The sequence below is a fragment of the Rhododendron vialii genome, chromosome 3a (assembly GCF_030253575.1).
Source record: "Rhododendron vialii isolate Sample 1 chromosome 3a, ASM3025357v1".
Lineage (NCBI taxonomy): Eukaryota > Viridiplantae > Streptophyta > Magnoliopsida > Ericales > Ericaceae > Rhododendron > Rhododendron vialii.
Window position 1 is genome coordinate 16,148,914 of NC_080559.1, and position 19,303 is coordinate 16,168,216.

The following is a 19,303-nucleotide window of genomic DNA, read 5'->3' on the forward strand; positions in this document are numbered from 1 at the left end:
TACAGAGTGTAAATCGAACCAATTACAACTACAGGAACCAAATTGACACAAATACTTAACTATAGGGACTATTTCAGTTTTTTCCCCTTATTATTTTTATCTCTAAGACTCTTATAATCAAGTATTTGCTCTACAGGATCCAAATAAGGTCTTACATGACATTTTCCGTCTGAATTCCTAATTTTCGTTATCTATTGGACTAAGTAGGTAACGGTATCATAGTTGAGGGGATGAAATTGTCAAATTGATAGTTTATTGACTAAGGAGAAAAAATGTGCACAATTTAGGGGATAAAAAAAAAAACTCTATCATTAATGTCTTTTTTGAATAGAGAGGAAGGAGGGAGAGAGATCAACTGAGAGGGAGCGAGGGTGAGATCAATTGAGGGGAGGGAGAGAGATAGGTTTACAAAAGAAAAATTAGTTTTAAAGTGTAATTGTTTAGATAGTTTTGGGAGTCTTAGAATGGGAAAGGCATATTGGTAACTTTTCTTGATTTTTTTGGGATTGTATAGAGTAAATTGTGTTGTTAATAAAAATACGGGGTGAATTGTAGAAAGTAATTGGGTTGCAAGCGAGTTGCGACCCCCAATACATATTTATGACTACACCTTCAAGAGAAGAGATATACTTATGGATGGTAGGGTAGTGTGAATATGTAGCGTCTATTTCCTTTACAAGTATATTTTCATGGATAGATTTCATCAACCATACAAAATTTCTCAAATAGACATCAACCTAATTTTGAGGAAAGAAGAGGAAGGTCCACTCCATTCCGAGTGCACCAAACCGCCTGGGATCGTCCCTCTCTCAAAACAAAAAGTACGCTCCCCTTCTCCACTTTATACGCGGGGTCGAAAATTTTAAACTTCATTTAATCGGACGATTCTACCCCTCTCTGATACTCCTCCCTAAAAAACACAGTCCAGGAAAGAAACGGCTTGGGGCATCTCTCTCTCTCTCTCTCTCTCTCTCTCTCTCTCTCTCTCTCTCTCTCTCTCTCTCTCTCTCCCAACGGTTCTTCTCAGTCGCCGCCCTCTGACGTCTTCAACTACAAGTCTACAACCCCTTCAGTAAGTCTCTGTATACATAGGTTTATGCGCCGTTTGTGTGTATATCTATTTCTTTGGAAAGATTTGAATTATCTATGTAGGGTCTATCAATGTATCGTGTTCCTGGAATTTTGGGATGCTTTAGTTCAATTTTTTTTTATTTATAATTTGAATTCTGGGCAAAATCTTTGAAGTGAAACGGTAATTCATTAAATGGTAATTATCTTGCCAGAAGTGCAAATTGATAGAGGATAATAATTCTGTAAAATTCTTGAATTCCCTGTGAAATCATGTTTCTTCTGGCTTCTTGGGTGTTGCGAAAGAGCGTATGTAGTGTAATCATTTGTTTCTCGTTGATTGAAGCTAGAAAGAGAGAGGCGCTGCAAATTCGTAAGTATATCTTAGTTGGTTTTTTGGTTTTCCTTAAAAGTTTGAGAGGGATTAATGTAGTGGTGGTATAGAGTGGAATTCCACTCGTAACAATAGAAACTGTTTTGATTAGAGATAGAGAGAGAGAGACTTCATGTGATGGTTTGGAAATTTGTCTTTTGTTTTGTTGAGAATGAGATTACTAGAGTGCAATCAAATTGGTTATTCTTGAATTTGGTTACTTATAAAATTAAATATACTAGTTTGTGGAGGAGGACGTTTGTTTTGTTTATTTTGTAGGCATCTAGGGTTTTGAGTGAAAGGGTCTTTTAGGTACTACTGTACTAGTGTTTTATTGGAAAAGGTACGCTAAAAACGGTGAGGGGGGTATATCTTATATATTTAATTGCAATTATGGGTCAGAGAGAAACACATTGATTGCTTCTTTTTGGGGGGTTCATGATTTCTGCCACAGCAACGAGGTTACTGAAATCAATGCTTCACTTTCTTCTCAGTCACTGAAATCAATAATTTAGTGCTAGTGGTGTATAGGTTCATATTTTGTTTTGTTTTTTAATCTCTCTTCTTTGAGGTTTTATATGTTGCCCGTTGGGAGTGTTGAGCCTTTTGCTCTGTTTGTTTAATTCTTGACTGGCCCCTTATATTATTTCTTGTTATTTTTACTGAACTTGTTTATTAAGGTTTGATTCGTCTTCCTGGTCTGCTGCTTTACAATTCATCTTTGCTTCAAGAATCTATTTTGGAGGAAGAGGTTCCGAATTACTCCTTCGAAATGCTATGAGTTGTTCTGGAACATTGAGAGACCTTGTTCATATTTCTTATTTTTGGCACCGAATATTGTGATATGATATGTCCTTGAATGAAGTGACTGAATGGTGGGAATTGTTTCCTATTCTTTTCATATGAGAAACATGAACATGCTCAAAATAGGCTTTTCTACACATTATTCTTCCCTTAAGTGTTCTCTTTTAGGCTTCTTGTTGTGGGCTCTTTTATTGTATTTAGGTTCTCAATTTATCATCCCAAAGATTGCTTTTGTTAGAGCTTCCATACACAGTTGATATTTTTTTAATACAATATGTATTATCACTACCAGAAACTAAGTATATGAGAAATTTTGTTACTGAAGTTCATCCACTAGGTTTTAATTTATCATTATCCTTGTTAATCTTAAATTTGTTTTCTTTTTGCTCACAACAGATCAGAGCTCAAGGGTTGGTGGTGGTTGTCTTGCAAAATTTTCCTTCTGACCTTCAGCCAGCAATTCCAGTTGAACGCATAAAAAGATGAAGAAGCTCTTCTTTTTCAGATCTAGTGCTAACAACAATCCATCTCTCACTGGAGTAAATGATGATCAAGCTACTGACAGAGCCAGGAATAGTTTCCGAAGTCCCAGGGGTTCATCAAGAACTCGAAAACAAGTAATTGAAAACTCGACCTCTGGTACCAGTCCACGCCTTAGAAGGAGCCTTTCATTTTCCTCAGCAGCATTAGATGAAGGAGAGCTAGGACAGAAATATTCTTCTTTCTTCATTAATCAGAATGAGTCTCCTTGTAGTAGCAGTAACATTCCACGCAAGGGAGCAGATCGCCATTCATATCGGTGAGGGCTTTGATTGACACTTTTTTCCAGAACATGGAGGCTAAACATATTTCATTTTCCAATCCTGTTTGTCTAAGGGGAGTCCGTCAAACTTTCGATTTTACAAAAGCTGGTACTGAAAATCAGAATCTAAAAGCAGAGAAAACAATGATTCTCAGAATCAGCTTTTAAAGCTATTTCTGACCCGAAAGAAGAAACATAAGCAGAAGTTGAGGCAAATACAGTAGCACAGGTTCTGAAATGCCTCTATATAAATTCACCTTTCACAAACAAGTGCAAACACTCCCTAATTACATATGAACATGCCTATGGAATTCCTTGTTGAAACTAATTTTACTGTATTGTGACTTGTGTAGTCGTGCTCTTACTCCTGAGAGACAGTCCAGGTCAAAATGCCATGAAACGGCTGCTGTTCAAAATGCACATGTGGTAGATAAACGTAGTTCTTCCTCAGAAAGCTCTTCATATTGCTCTAGTAATGTCTCAAATAAAGTTGTGGATCGGTATATAGATGGGGAACAAGATCATGAAAACCATGAATCAAATAACAATCCTTTCCAGAGGAATCAATTTGGAAATGGAAATGGCAACGGGAAGCGTCCTCCACGAGTTCAGCGTACAGCACCTGCTTCACCAACTGATAGTACGAAAGACAAATCAAGAGCTCATTCACTTAGGGAAACCAAGGGAACTCAACTTCATTTTTCGTCTAGTGTGGAGAATGGATTTGGCCATGAATCTCCTCGGAGTCTTGCGAAGCATGTGATTGAAAGACTTTCTCAATCTCATGCGTTTTCAAAAACAAGTTTAAAGGAATTTGACCCTGAGATGCCTATCACGATCGAGGATATCTATGGGGGATCCTTGAGTCGATGCCCGAGTTCAAATGCAGATGAAACATGTAGAGAAATCACAGATTTTCAGAAGCGAAACTGTCTTTCTCATGATAATTGTAGATTTGCAAATCCTATGGAGCCTAAAGAGGAAATAGATGCAGAACTACTTAGAAAATCAAAGGAAGCGGGGGAGAGGTTCTTGTTACTTTCGGAAGAGATTGAGCAAGAGGACTTTCTTGAGGACAGAGGCTTCAGTGTTCCGGAATTGATTCAAATAATTAGAAACCTGAATGAGGAGAGGGTAAGCATGGCACATGAGGTTTCAGCTGTCCTGAATGCTCAAATTGCTGAGAGGGCTTCAGCCAATGAAGAAGAAAGGTTTTTGAGGGCAGAATTGGATTCTCGGACCCGGAGGCTGGAAAAGGAGAAAAATGAGCTGCAATCAGCATTAGAGAAGGAGTTAGACAGAAGATCAAGCGATTGGTCATTTAAGCTCGAGAAATATCGAATAGAAGAGCATAGGCTTCGTGAACGAGTAAGGGAGCTTGCGGAGCAGAATGTATCTCTCCAAAGGGACGTTTCTTCATTAAGCGAAAGGGAAATGGAGAGTAGAAGCAAGATTTCAGGTTCAGATTCAAAACTTAAGGAACTGAGTTCAAGGGTGGAGGAAATAAGTGAGGAGAATGGAAATTTACAGAAAAAACTTTCCAAGTTAGAAGAAAAGTATAGAGCGGCAGAAGAAGATCTAGATTGTATCAAAAGGAACTGTGGAGAGAAGGAGAAAGAGTGCAAGGATTTGCACAGGTCTATTACTAGGTTACTGAGAACTTGTAGTGAACAAGAGAAGACAATAGATGGGTTGCGAAAAGGACTTCGCGAGGAAATTGGGAAGAAGGGTTCTTTAGAGAATTTTGATAACCAAACGGGGAAGTTGCAAATGGAGCAAATAAGGCTGACAGGTGTGGAGCAAGCTTTGAGGAAGGAGGTGGAATCGTATAGGCTTGAAGTTGATTCTCTTCGGCGCGAGAATGTAAGCCTATTGCACCGTTTAAAAGTTTGCGGAAAAGGTGGCGACTTTTCGAATTTCAAGCTGGATCAAGAACTGTTGAGCTGCGTCTGTTGCATGCAAAATCAAGGGATGTCGTTGGTTAACCAGAGCAACCAGCTTTGTGCAAAGCTGTTGGAATACATCAAAGTGATAGCAGACCCAAATCCAGAAACTAAGCAGGGTATTGAGTTCATGATGAATGGTTTCGATGGACAATTTATTATTGAATCCGAGGTGAAACTCCAAGGCTTCAAGAGGGGAACTGCAAGCCTCACCAGAAGTTTACATACAATTTCCAGTGCGCTGAATGAGAAGTCCAACCAAGTTGTAATGGATTCTCATTCGCATTGTTCAGGGGATAAATCTGAACGACAAATTGATAAGAGCTCAGAGGTATATTACTGCTAACATTTCTCTCCAGAGATAATTATTACAATTTCCTCTCAGATTTCTGACAAAACAAGGTTCTCCCCCGTAGTCTATTTCTGATTAGATATGCTAAAGTTCCTTTTGTTAAATTAAAGGAGCCCAACTATAATCGTCAGAAACCTCAACTGAGGTCTCTAAGTATCCCCCCTTTTTTAAGACCAGTTTAAAAATGCTAAAATATAATGAAGTACTTTCGCTGCTTTTTACAGTTTCATAGTACTAATGTTCTTTCATGTTGATCATGTACAGAGGGTTTGACACTTGACCCCCCCTTTTTACATGCAGGACCTTCTAAGGTCAGAGCTTAAAGCAGAAACTTTGCTAACAAGTTTATTGCGAGAAAAGCTGTACACCAAAGAAGTGGAGGTGGAGCAACTGCAAGCTGAACTGGCAGCTGCTGTTAGAGGTAATGGGATGCTCAGGTCTGAAGTCCAAAATGCACTGGATAACATTTCTTGCATGACCCATAAGATGAAAGATCTTGAACTTCAGGTAAGCCTATGAAGATGTCATTATCTCATATTCTAGAAGTTAATGGTCAGTGTCGCCATTTTATCTGTTGTAATAAAGATTTTGAACTTCAAGTAAGCCAATGACAATGTCATTAGCTCATCTTCTAGAAGTTAATGATTGATATCCTATAATTTATTTTCTGTGTGCTTATATGTAATTGCACTTGCACTTGTAGCAAACACTGCATTGAGTGGAGCACTGGAGCCTCGAGAGTTTGCAATGGTTCCTGGAGAACTATTGAGCATACTTAGGAAGAGGGACCCTTATTATGGTGTTTGATTTTACTCTTCGTTTGATTTAGAAGACTAGTGCATTTTGAAGGCTGATTTTGTAATATCAAGATTAATCTAATAGAAGGGGATAAGTGCATATTTGCTTGGGAGTTGAAAGAAGGAACATTGATTAACATGAGGCTATCGATGGTGATTATTTTCATCTTTTCTGATAGTTTTTTTTCAGTTACAAATCTTTTCAGATAGTTGAACGATGAGTTGCTTTTAGTATTCTTGATTACCGTGACACTAAGTTGAAGGTTAGAATGCTTGCTATCGATGGTAGGTTTAAATGATGGGTTAAGTACTTCACAAATGGGTGAAATATTTCTTAGTGGTGTATGCTATTGGAGTTGAATTTGTGTTGCACTATACTTTCCTAATGGCTTCCTTAGAAAGTGACTTATAAGTTGTAATGTTTCGTGTAGTTTTGTTTTCTATTGCTACTTATCTTTTACTTTTCTTTTCCTTAGCTATTGAACCTAATGATGGATTACGAAGTACTAACTTTTCCAATTGATGTTTGATACAATTGCTTAGTTTCTTGTTCTTAGTGGTGTATACTATTGAAGTTGAATTTGTGTTGCACTATATTTCCTTAATGGCTTCCTCAGAAGGGACTTATAAGTTGTAACGTTCGTGGTGTTTTGTTTTCTATTGCTAATTATCTTTACCTTAGCTATTGAACCTAATGATGGATTACGAAGTACAAACTATTCCAACCAATTGATGTTTGATACAACTGCTTAATTTCTTGTGTTTCAATTCTTACTCGCTCTGTTCGAATAGATGATTAAGAAGGATGAAAAAGTAAATCAGCTTCAAAATGATCTCCAAGAATGCACAACAGAATTGACTATCACGAGAGGAATACTACCAAAGGTTTCGGAGGAGAGAAACTTGATGTGGGAGGAGGTGAAGCAGTACAGCGAGAGGAACATGTTGTTGAATTCTGAGATCAGTGGATTGAAGAAGAAGATAGAGGCGCTTGATGAAGATATACTTCTCAAAGAAGGCCAGATCTCTATCCTCAAAGACACCATAGGCAAACCTTTCGACCTTCTTGCCAGTCCAGATTGTATGTGAAGGTTTTTGGGGGATAATTTTATTTTATTTTATTTTATATCCTCTTGGGTTAGTTTGGTTTGATTAAAGGTTAATTACTGCTTCATACTTGTACAAGCAAGTTTGTTTCTTTAGTTTGTTGATAGCTTACAAACAATACCTTTGTAAACTGTGATCATAATGGGGTTGGTTTTCTGTTTTGCTGAGAGGCAAGGAAAGTTGTTTTCCTTTTCGGTATTGATTTACTTGGAAATCTGACCTTTTGCAATAAAGATAAGCATATCAAATTTCACCCTCAAGCAACGGTGCCCAACTCCAAATGTTGGCGTCATTGATTAGTGGACTATTGGTATCTCTTATGCTGGTTTTTTCTTGGGTTTCTTAATTTTCTTTCTTTTCTTCTTTTTGGTTTTGGTACATGGGAGATTTCGTCATTTGAATGAACTTGGAATGTCCCTTATTTGCACAATCCTTCCAAACACATCCTTCTCTCATAGGGGCATTTTTTGCGATTGATATTTTGACCATTGGGTCTGAATCCTTGTTTGAATTAGGTTCGTGATTTACTAGTGGCAAGATGATATTAGACTTGAATTGAAATGAGTTGTAAAAGGCCACATAAGAATTATTTCTTGCTTACTACATCGAAATGTGAAGAGGATAGAAGATTTTTATTTATTTATAACTGCGAGAAGAGAGAAGATTGGTGGGTTATTATTATTATTATTATTATTATTATTATTATTATTTTATTCAGAGTATTTTGGATGTATCAGATTTCTTTTTCTCTAAATAGTAATACCAGTAATACAAACAAATCAATTATGAAAAAAATAACAATCACTATAGTTGGAGATGCAAGATTCTTATTGTGAGGGGACCAAATTACATGTATTCATATATTAACGACAAAATATCATCCTTGTACAATAATGATACAATTTTGATGGACTTTCTTCATAATTTCTACAAACAAAACCCAAAATGACTAGAAATAATTGGATAATTGGGAGGTGTGCAGGCCCCGGACTCTTGCTTGCAGCCTTGCACCCTTGGTCTGCCCCTAATCACTACACAAATTTTGTTAGGTGAGTTTGCCTAACTTTATTATTAGATTAACAATATTTTTGACGACGAGAGAGAATTAAGTCTAAAATTATGATAAAAAATTAAAAAAAACTTACTAAAAACAAAATAATCAGAATTATTTATTTATTTTTATCTTTAATAAATACTTTTAACTCTCAATTACTATGTAAATTAATCATGAGTCCAAAGTGAAATGTTAGTGTAAGCTTTCATCCTAGTTCTAACACTGACTTAAGTTATCATCCTATAATTTTAGAGTTCACCTAAAATATCATTCATCTTTGTATATTCGAATGTAGTGAATATTTTTTAATCGATCCTAATTGATTTCATAACATTGATTGGTGAAATAACGAATCGCATTAATTGGTTGACAACAATATTCAATAGATTAATTTGGAAAAGAATACTACCTCAATTGATGGGAAGAAGATTAATGAGAGAGAATAAAATTCAAATTTTAAACTTTGGAATATAAGATTTCCGGATCTGGGGTTGGTGCTGCCGGGCAGCACTGTGCTGTCCCCCGCGAGTGCGGTCCGCTCCAAGTTTTCCATAATATTATCCAGAGTAAGAGGTTCATTCTCTAAGTCCTTCATCCTTTAAGCTATTTATCATACTGCCAATGGACAACATCAATATTCACAGATTGTATATTCAAAATCAATATGAAGTTTTTTGCACTCCCCAAATTGTTAACTTTGGGGAGTGAGAAAATCACTCCCCGTCATTTCTATTTTCACATATTAGGCGACGTGGGACTATGGCCCATTATGGGCTCTCACAATTTCCCCACCTTGTGATGCAAGGTCCTCTGGTGGTCATGATGTGGCACTTAACTTTGTACAGTACACAAAGCTCGTACCAGATTCTAGAGGTGACCCCCACCATGTAGACCAGGGTTACGGTCTGATACCAATTGTAACGATTCGCGTTAGTTGACTTACTTACCATTAGCCTAACCACGTGACTCAAAAGGTTAACCTCACCTCAGGTTATACAGTAGTTTGTCAAAATCACTTTATATACCATATATTAGGTGATGTGGGACTATGGCCCATTATGGCTCTCACATTATGTATCAAGATCATGCTTTTTTTTTCTCGATAAGCCTTCATCCAATAAGTTGTTCATTCATTATTGAACAAAAGATGGTTGATTTGATAATCGTGTAATCGATGAGTTTACAAAGGCGACATTCACATTGTTCAAAGCATGCTAATTTCCATTTTCCAGAAACTATGATATACTATTTGTTATGTATGCCTAACTGTTAGATTATAGCGGGCGAATTTGAGCGTGTTAAAAATAATATGGGTTTAATTGCAACCTCTAATTTCGACCGAATGAGCTGTCCCATAAGCTCTTAAGCACGTGTTCTTTGGTTCTATATTGCGAGAAAAAATAATCTCTTTAGCACTTAGCTTTAAATAGGTTTATCATTGAAAACAAATGTCAGAAAAGCTGGCCTATATTGGTCTAAGTCAAATGGTTCATTTTTTTGTCATTATTCAAATTTTTTTGCATTTGTTAGTTTTCTGTCGATTTTTAATGAATTATTGCTTCGTCATGACAAGAAGAATTAAAAAATTACAATCAAAATCCAATTTTTTTAATAAAGACAAAAATTAGCTAATTTTTGTCTTTATTAAAAAAATGGTTCCAATCTTAATTTTACTTTTTAGATTCCTCTCATCATGACGAAATAATAATCTACACACAAAAAATCGAGGAAAAACTAACAAATGCGGGAAAAAATTGAACAAGGACAAAAAAGAGAGAGAAGACATTAGGCCAAAATATTGAAAAGCAGTTGATTTCTTTCCTGCGTAACATTTAAAAAAAAAAAAAAAAACCAACCCCATCCTTGGCCTCAAGGAGTGGTAAGCGGCGCAGAACTTGAATCAATCAAATGGCATGGATTCCCATCAAATTATTCAACATATTGAAAGGGCAAGTGAATGAAAACATCCCAATCCAGACAACATACCAAGTTATGAAATGAAAAATGACCTCTAAGAAACGTACATATATATGAGCAAAAGCAGCGGCTGATGGCTCACCCTAATACCTCAAATAACATAAAATATTCATGCAATTACGAGTGCAATTTAAACCAGCTTTGAACTTCCATCCGGGTCATCAGAAGCAACCACCTTCTTATTCAACACAAACCGGCAGACTTCCAGAACTCTGCAGGCTTACGATGCTGAGAAGGGTAAAAGTTAAAACCGTAAGTTATTTACTGTGGGAAAAATGCAAATCTAAAGTGGATGCAGTGATACAAGGAAATGACATAATAATCTTAGCACATGTGAATCATATTCATCCGGTTATGGCCACCATGGATATATAAACAAATCTGTAAAAACAAAAGCCTAGAGTCTGTAGTCTCTCTCCTGTATTGTTACAACTCAGCTCAACTGCATCCTGTTAAGCCACTACTCGGAGAAAACCCTATATTTATACCAGAATAGAAATGCTGGTTTGAGATAAACATTGGTTCAGTTTCGTCCAAATATTGCCAAAGGTCAGATTTGTCTCTCATCTAATCCTTAGTTACACGAAGCGGAAGCGGGAGCGGGAGTGGGAGCGGGGGCGGGGACGGGAGAGCGGATGATCACAGAAGTGTGGGAGCGCCATTGGGAGCGGTTAGGAAAAATTATTAAAATTATAAATATATTTTGAAATTTTATATTGTTAAATGTCAAAATAAAAATATTATTCTACCACATAAAATATTAATATTAAAATTATAAGTTTCTAGTTATATTTCAACATTTTTATTGTAGCACATGATTACACAATAGAGCTCTTATGCATATTAAGTAGGCGTAAAAGTTAAGGGCATTAATATGATTCTAGAAGGTTAATATCAGATGTGCTCACTAACAAGATCAAAACAACTTTAAAGGTACCAATTGCAACTTGAATCGTAAGTCTCTCAACCGTTTTTTGGTGTAAGTTCCCGTATAGGTAAGGAACGAGTTCCCGTCGTCATTGGGACGGGTTTCTTGGAGTTTCCTTCGACGGGAACGCGGAAACGTGTATCAGTCGAAGAAACGTGGGCATAATTGAAGGTTCCTGCAACTAAGATCTAATCCTTCCCAACAACTTCTTTGAGTACGAGCACATTCCTATGTGTAAGCTTATTTCCTTCAACATACTGCAACACCTTGTTAGTCGTTTTAGACTCGAGGAAAAACGCCCGGTGGGTGCAGAATTATGTGATCCACCAGACCTATAAAGCACGGATACTCTATTTTGGCCTCCATATCACATACCGTATGCATATCGGATATGGATACACTCGGATATGCTCCGGATACGTATCCGATACGTTTTTTAGAGTATCCGATTTTTTATTTTATTTTTTGGTATTCGGATACGTTCGGATGCGCTGGGATATGTTTTGGATACGCGTGGGGTAAATATGTTTTTTCTTAAAACATATGGGTTAAAGTGCAATTAGGGCTATATTTGTTTCTTCTACCCTATCGATCAGAATCAGAAACGATGAAACGAACCAAAAGGCAGGAAGAAAGAAGGTGATTTCCTCTCATCTATCTCCGACCTGCTCGTCTCTCTCTCCTCCCTTGTCTCTCTCTCTCGTCTCTCTCGCCTCTCATCTCTCTCGCTGTGTTGTTGTGTGTATATACTATATACAGTGGGTATATATATATATATATATATATATATATATATATTACATATATATCTCGCCTCTCTCTCTCTTCAGTCACATCTCTCTCTCTCTCGTTCTTGTCTGAGACTGAAACCCTCATATATTACATATATATACTTTGTTTTTTTTTAACAATCAGTCTGAGACTTTTCAAAATTATATTTATATAATATATATAATATATTTTTTATTTAATTTTATATTCAACGTATTCCCTAATGTATCGTATTCTACTTTTTGAAAAAACCACGTATCCGTATCTCGTATCCGTATCTATATCCGTATCCGTGCTTCTTAGCACCAGACAAACAAAATTTGAAAATATCCTACTTTTTGAAAAAACCACGTATCCGTATCTCGTATCCGTATCTATATCCGTATCCGTGCTTCTTAGCACCAGACAAACAAAATTTGAAAATGCCGTAACGTACATCATATAATGCATATGTATTCACTACACTCTATGTTACATGGATCTTTCATTTTGGCTCAAGTACCCGTGTCGATGTGTCCGACACCCGTAATATTTTGGACACTCGGATCCTCTAATTGTTACGATACTTATAGAAAAGGAATATCAAACTAGCTAGAAAAGCGATATTTCGAGTATTTCACATAGACAAGAAATAGGGAAATAGCAAAAACATAATTTTCTTAACCCTTTATTGTTTAAATACATTTGTAAACATAGTTTATGGTACATAATCTGGGAAAATTATGCAATATATAATACAAATAAGAGTTCAAGACGTGTCCCTGTATCCGTACCCAAGTTGGGGACACATATCCACGTATCCTAAGATTTAAGTTTAGGAAGGTCCGAAGCTTGGACTTGCACCCGCACCCGATACTCGCACCCGAGTCCATGTAACATAGACTACACTACCTTCTCTTGTGAAAAGCTTACAAGTTAGGTTGGTTAGGATAGAAATTAGATATTATGGCTAAAAGAGTGACAAATATGATAGGAACTCATGTAACAGTACCAGACATGCTATTTATATAAAGAATGCACTACAACTATGTGATTAAGATAGGACTATTTACCAGTAACAAAGACAGCTAGGGCTATTATTAATATCGCATGACAAATGAATTCGGCATTGTGTTCAGGTAAAAGTTTTACCAAATTGTACCTTGGAAATTGGCATCTTTGCTCTGACTGAATTGATCAATGAAAAATCGATATCTGCCACAGTAATACCCATTGATAACCGATCTGAGACAGAAAAATCAAGAGTGACTGTGAGAGAAAAGGGTTTGCTAAAGTTGGCCTCATCCCATTACGAGTGCCACAAAGAACATTCGGCACAGAAAATTGCTTACCATACTCCGAGTGATCTGCAGATTTAAAAGATACCCAAGTCCCAATTTATAGAAAGAGACATTTTTCTAAGCAGAGACAATAGCAATCCATCCCCGCAAGAAACTGTATATTTGATCGACCATTGACTCTATTAGATCAAGTCCTAACTCCTAAGTGAATGAAGATCACATCTGCTGTTATTATTTGGTCGTTGACTGTAGCGGGAACAAGAAAAACATTAAAACCATTTTGCAAAAGATTGATCCATCCGTATGTTTTAGAGCTGCAAAGGTAACTAGTAGAGATAGTTCAAGAAACAATAGTTTGTTTCAAACTCCGCATAGAAAGTTTCCCAATCCTATCTCTCCCTTAGGGAGTGGCAGACCAAGGATTTGCCTCACATGGAGGCACATTTTACTAATAACCTTAAGAAAAAATTGAAATTAAGCGCAAAGCCACAAACTATGGGAAATTGAATTGTAAATTTCAATCATTGAGTAAAAACCAAAAAAAGAAATGAAGGCCTGATTTTCCCAAACAATCAAAATATATATTACGAAACTTAAAAGGAAAGAATAGAAGGTCCTAGTTTATGTAGCCCCAAATAAAAAGTCCTTTCAATAAAATGTTACTTTTGGCGATCAAAAATATATATGTAGCCCCAAATTTAATTGATGATTGGTGAGGGACGCGGTGAGGTGACCGGCGACGACCATAGAGACGAGCGACCGGCAACGATGAAGTAAACCGAGCGTCCGTCGAGTTTTCTATGTGGGTTTTTCGTTCTCCCACTCATTTTGGCTATAAAAAAAAAAAAAAACTCACTTTTGCCTAAAAAACAAACTGTAAATTAAAAAAAAAAAAAAAAAAAGGGGGGCGGGGGGGGGGGGGGGGGGGGGGGGGGAGGGGGGGGGGGCACATGACCCCACATGCCCCAAGGTGGGTCCGCCACTGCCCTCATGGCATAATTTGGCTCGTGTTTAAGGTAAACCACTCGTGTTATATTAGCTCTAGTTAATATGGGCTTCCAAGGCAAATACAGTCCTAAGGAGCTAGTGTCATGAGGGGAAGAATTGAGACAAGATACGAAGATAAAGAGGATTTTCCCCATACCAAATAATACAATACATTCATAGAAAGAGTAGACACGAGTTACATATCAACACAACCATAGTCACAATTCAGCTTCAGCATTTTACAAATAGAGAACCCATGTAATGCACATTGCATTAAAAAGGACAATGGCAATTCAATATCAAAAGCACAAACTTGTAGTTCACTTGTTGATATTTTTTACTGCCACCAATGTAGTTTCTGATGTGCTCCCAGCTCTTTGGAGAGCGATTTACAATTATGATTCTAAGAAGCAATACAAGGAACCACAAATGAAGCACCAAAATATGCAACTATGCAAGGGAAACAGCCTCACCAGGTAGCCGACCAACTACAGTCCCCCATGGATCAATTATCAAGGTGTTACCATAGCTTTCTCTTTTGTCATTATGTTTTCCAGCTTGTGCAGCAGCTATGACCTGTTTATGTGTTTATAATCATCATTTCCCGGAAAAAAAAAAAAAACACCAATACAAAGAAAAGCACACATGAATGCTGGCTCAGAGCTACTGCCTGGCATAGATGCAAAGAATTAAAAATGGTGACCACTAGACAAAAGTGTGCCACAACGGGAGATTGGATACTAAATGATGTTTGTGCGACCCTGTACAAACACGAGTTGTTCTCTTTTACTGCTTTTGAACCCAACAAGGCCTTTGAAAGATTCCTACATGGAAATTTTCAGCATTCTATGCTGTTACCTGATAACTGAAGCAAGAGTTTTCCAGCTAAGAACTTTTCATGTAGGAAATTTACTCAATCCTCAATTGCTAATCTTAAAGAGTATAAACCATTGGGAACATGAACAGAACTGCAAAGAAGCAGTAAGGGTGGAAGTACCAGCTCCATGAGCACAAGTTTTTAGTGGCTATTCGGTACTTTAGTTGATAACTTGAGACTAAAAAAAAGATACCAACGTTATGGGAAGCAATTAAAGTAACTTGTTAGACTTGCTTGCTTACAGCATCAGGGTCATCGGTCAGTAAAAGGCACCTACATCGTTATAGGTTCACTGGTCGAAGGAAATTTAGTTAAACGATACAGAAATGCTGTATTAAGCATATTTACAGGGATCAAAATCTAAAAATAAATAAATCAAAAAAGTAATGTCTTGTGAAAAACAATTCAAGCATGATTTCTTCATGAATAATGATACAAACAAAACAGATGATCGAAATTTCATACATAACATTGAGTTTCTATGGCACGCGCACGAAGAAGAATTTCCCAGTGTGCCTGACCAGTTACTTTTGTGAAAGCTGCTGGTACCAACAATACCTAGATATTGACAATCAGTCAATGTTAGGCACAAAAAACCCCTTACTCTAATAAAATAGAGGAAATTCGTCTGCTTGTACCTGTGCTTCATGATTGAACCTCAACTGTTGATAGAGCTCTGGGAATCTCAAATCATAGCAAACAGTCACACCCAAACGTCCAAACGGGCTGTCTACCGCAACAATGTCCTTCCCTATAAAACTTCACCTCTTTGAATTGCTTGAATGGTAGACATAAGTTATGCCGGTCAATTATATTTAAGGGGATTGTTTTACCTGGAGAAACATGAAAACAGAACACAAAGCATATTTATATGTAATTAAACAAGAAAATCATTTGACACAAAAACCCACACATTGGTTCTAGTACACCCACTCGCTCATTTATCACAGGTAGCATATTAGTAATGGTTAGACATCTTATACTCAGAAGGTATCAATATGTTTCAATAGTCTAGGAAAACCAAAGCATCAGAACATCTTTCTGTTAGCAATTATGTGTAGTTAAGCGATAGGTAGGCGGAGTTGGATTTTAGTGCATAGTTACTTCATTCACATGTTCATCTTTTCCAAGAGGTGTGCAAGAAAACCATAGAAATAAGTTATATGTATCACATGCATGGTGCAGAAAACTAAATTAACTGTTTTTTTATGTTCTTATATTCTAAAACAAAAAGGAGGATTTCAGAAGAGGAAGAAATTCATCAAACCACCGGGGCATATCAGCTATATCGTGAATTAGTGCATACCTGCTTCTGTAAAGCTGCTCTCCTTGAATACCATACCACCAGGAACATCCACATCAAACCTTCAGAAATAACCAAAAATAGCTCTTGAATATCATGTCAATTCAGCTGTATATGGGAAGCACAATCAACCTGGCTCTGATGAACATGGTTTAACAAGCCAAAGACAGCATGTTTTCATGCTTAAATTCCATTTACACTACTAGAATGGAAAGAAGAATCAATCGTGAAAAGTTTAGAACTGAATATCAAATATCTTACAAGAACATTTTTGAATATGTGCTCCTAATATTCCCGGCATCATCAATTAATACATGGGTGTTACGCAAGTGCGCATCATCAGATCCTTTTTCTTGGAATCCTCCAAGTGACAACCAAATGCTCGACTCCCTGCAAATTATGCGAGCTATGTGTTATTAGAAAAAGTCTGACAAAAACAAACCTACACGTAACCAAACTAGTTGTAGTCAGAAAAATTTAAGCTCTCGACAAAAATGACAGTCAAGAAGGCAACATTCATAGTTAACAATTCAAGTGACGAACTGACATACTAGAAAACAAACTCTTAAATTTGATTGAGCAACAAATGAACATAGCTTTAATACCCAGCTCTCAACCTTTTCACTGGACAACTACTGAAGCTTTTTCCATCTAGAAGTAAAAAATTCAGAGAGAGCTAAATTTAAGAGAGTCTCACCTGGCAAGAGAACAGTAACCTTTCATAATAGGTCCATCAAGGGATTCTGCAATCTTAAGACTATCCCCATCCTTGGCACCTACATAGGAGAAATTCTCAGGAAAACACAGCAGCTTTGCCCCTGCAGCAGATGCTTCCTATGCAAATACAATGTCAAAACTTCGATCAGAAATGCCTACACTCTACATGCACACAAGTATGATCAGTTTGTCTAGCTGGTCAATATAATTGGACTCCATCAAATTTTATTTGATGGTATATTGGTATTTAAAACAAGATCAAAGAACTGATTAGAATACCAACTGTATTGGACCGGACCGATGGCCCATACCCGTTCCATTCAGTTAGGCCCATCCAAATTAAGAGGCCTGACCTTAGTTGCAGGAACCTTCAACTATGCCCACGTTTCTTCGACTGATACGCGTTTCCGCGTTCCCGTCGAAGGAAACTCCAAGAAACCCGTCCCAATGACGACGGGAACTCGTTCCTTACCTATACGGGAACTTACACCCAAAAACGGTTGAGAGACTTACGATTCAAGTTGTAATTGGTACCTTTAAAGTTGTTTTGATCTTGTTAGTGAGCACATCTGATATTAACCTTCTAGAATCATATTAATGCCCTTAACTTTTACGCCTACTTAATATGCACAAGAGCTCTATTGTGTAATCATGTGCTATAATAAAAATGTTGAAATATAACTAGAAACTTATAATTTTAATATTAATATTTTATGTGGTAGAATAATATTTTTATATTGACATTTAACAATATAAAATTTCAAAATATATTTATAATTTTAATAATTTTTCCTAACCGCTCCCAATGGCGCTCCCACACTTCTGTGATCATCCGCTCCCCTGTCCCCGTCCCCGCTCCCGCTTCGTGTAACTAAGGGTCTGACAACCCAGCAGCTGAGCCCAGCCCAAACGGCAGGATGGCCATTCGGTCCATGGCATTGTGAGCCGAGCAAACTGTTTGGGTCAGGGAATTACAAGCCACGTACGACAGGATGGCGAGACATGTCAGACCAGTCACCAATGGCATGGTTCTGCCACTCATACTTGCCTACATGGTGCTTGGCAATCGTCATGCATGACTTCAAACCGTGAGGTAGTTATTCAAGACGTCATGGGAGGCACAAGCTCGACATGAGCTAACTTGGAGGCTAAAGCAAGTCTTTCCCTATATAATTAACCGTTTGGAGGCACACAAGCTCGACATGACCAGTCACCATTGCTAACTTACTGTTCACTCAAGAGTTTATTTCCCTTCCTTAAGAGACTTACTTAGCCCTCAAAGTGCCTTAAGACTTACTTAGCCATCAGAGCACCTCCTAGTTTACTAGGGCGGGTCAGGCACAGAAGGTGGTTCTTTCTTGCAAACCCAAGTAGAGGGAGGTCTAGACATCCAGATCCGTACTCGGAGGTCCACAAGGAGGTCCGAATAAACAAATTGGACAATTGGCCAAGAGCATAGCACACACATAGAGTGGCACAAAACTCTTGTTCGCCTTTCCACTGACTAAAATAAATACTTATTTTTTGAATTAAAGGTAATGTATTATACTTACAAAATAAGAACCGTACAGGAATGGGTCTAAATTACTCAAAAAAGCACGGCCAAACAAGATTGCCGTTACTTTATTCACACTTTTTCAATGCACCAGAATTAACGCCATTGATGCGTCGTTGATTTTTTTTTTTTTTCAATTCGATCGTGCGATTAACATAAAATCATAATTAAAAAAAACATAGCTCATAAAATCTGCGTGTGAGAGAGAGAGAGAGAGAGAGAGAGAGAGAGAGAGTACCTTGACAAGGCGAGAGCATGTGGCAAAATTGGCGGCTAGGTCGTTGATGGAGGTCATCTGAGCTGCGGCGACTCGGACTGAGTTGGCCATGGTAGACTCGCGGGCGGCGACGGCAAGTACCTTTACGGACCTGGGATGAGGATATAGACTGTTGGAGTTTGGGGTCGACCTTATTAGAAGACGAGAGGAGGGCTGTTTGGTTGGGACTTGGGAGTAGAAACAAAATGCCATTCGTGCTCGGAATGATATACTCCGTACTAGAAAGAAAGAAAGAAAAACAAGCTCGTGGTAAACAGTAAACACCAGTTTCGTTTCAGCTACTACTGTACAGTATTTACCACGCGGTAAAGATAATAAAGAAAAAAGAGAA

General features: G+C 37.5%; 2 protein-coding genes and 1 long non-coding RNA gene across 3 annotated transcripts; 1 reads left to right on the forward strand and 2 right to left on the reverse strand.

Annotated features, from left to right (window-relative positions):
• Window positions 1–771: 771 nt before the first annotated feature.
• LOC131318721 (uncharacterized) lies at window positions 772–7,501 on the forward strand. The gene is made up of 5 exons (XM_058348664.1): window positions 772–1,072; window positions 2,642–3,044; window positions 3,401–5,321; window positions 5,643–5,849; window positions 6,932–7,501. The coding sequence occupies exons 2-5, from the start codon at window positions 2,728–2,730 to the stop codon at window positions 7,226–7,228; spliced, it is 2,742 nt and encodes a 913-aa protein (XP_058204647.1). The 5' UTR covers window positions 772–1,072; window positions 2,642–2,727; the 3' UTR covers window positions 7,229–7,501.
• Window positions 7,502–10,195: 2,694 nt separating this feature from the next.
• Window positions 10,196–19,203, reverse strand: LOC131318723 (deaminated glutathione amidase, chloroplastic/cytosolic). The gene is made up of 9 exons (XM_058348666.1): window positions 18,934–19,203; window positions 17,121–17,257; window positions 16,685–16,813; window positions 16,427–16,485; window positions 15,759–15,871; window positions 15,586–15,678; window positions 14,717–14,819; window positions 13,118–13,200; window positions 10,196–10,505 (listed from the first exon to the last, which is right to left on the reverse strand). The coding sequence occupies exons 1-9, from the start codon at window positions 19,162–19,164 to the stop codon at window positions 10,461–10,463; spliced, it is 993 nt and encodes a 330-aa protein (XP_058204649.1). The 5' UTR covers window positions 19,165–19,203; the 3' UTR covers window positions 10,196–10,460.
• Window positions 11,398–13,108, reverse strand: LOC131318724 (uncharacterized). Its single transcript, XR_009197796.1, has 3 exons — window positions 12,863–13,108; window positions 12,384–12,442; window positions 11,398–11,537 (listed from the first exon to the last, which is right to left on the reverse strand). It is a non-coding gene; the product is annotated as an uncharacterized LOC131318724 (long non-coding RNA).
• Window positions 19,204–19,303: the final 100 nt, after the last annotated feature.

What these genes read in the sequence shown, in the direction of transcription:
- LOC131318723 (XM_058348666.1), bottom strand. Translation starts at nt 19,164, where the DNA reads ATGGCATTTTGTTTCTACTCCCAAGTCCCAACCAAACAGCCCTCCTCT. An exon ending in GGTTACTGTTCTCTTGCCAG is followed by an intron (nt 16,814 to 17,120) that starts GTGAGACTCTCT and finishes CATAATTTGCAG; the next exon opens with GGAGTCGAGCATTTGGTTGT. An exon ending in GAGCAGCTTTACAGAAGCAG is followed by an intron (nt 15,872 to 16,426) that starts GTATGCACTAAT and finishes GAAGTTTTATAG; the next exon opens with GGAAGGACATTGTTGCGGTA.
- LOC131318721 (XM_058348664.1), top strand. Translation starts at nt 2,728, where the DNA reads ATGAAGAAGCTCTTCTTTTTCAGATCTAGTGCTAACAACAATCCATCT. An exon ending in GCAGATCGCCATTCATATCG is followed by an intron (nt 3,045 to 3,400) that starts GTGAGGGCTTTG and finishes TGACTTGTGTAG; the next exon opens with TCGTGCTCTTACTCCTGAGA. An exon ending in AAATTGATAAGAGCTCAGAG is followed by an intron (nt 5,322 to 5,642) that starts GTATATTACTGC and finishes TTTTACATGCAG; the next exon opens with GACCTTCTAAGGTCAGAGCT.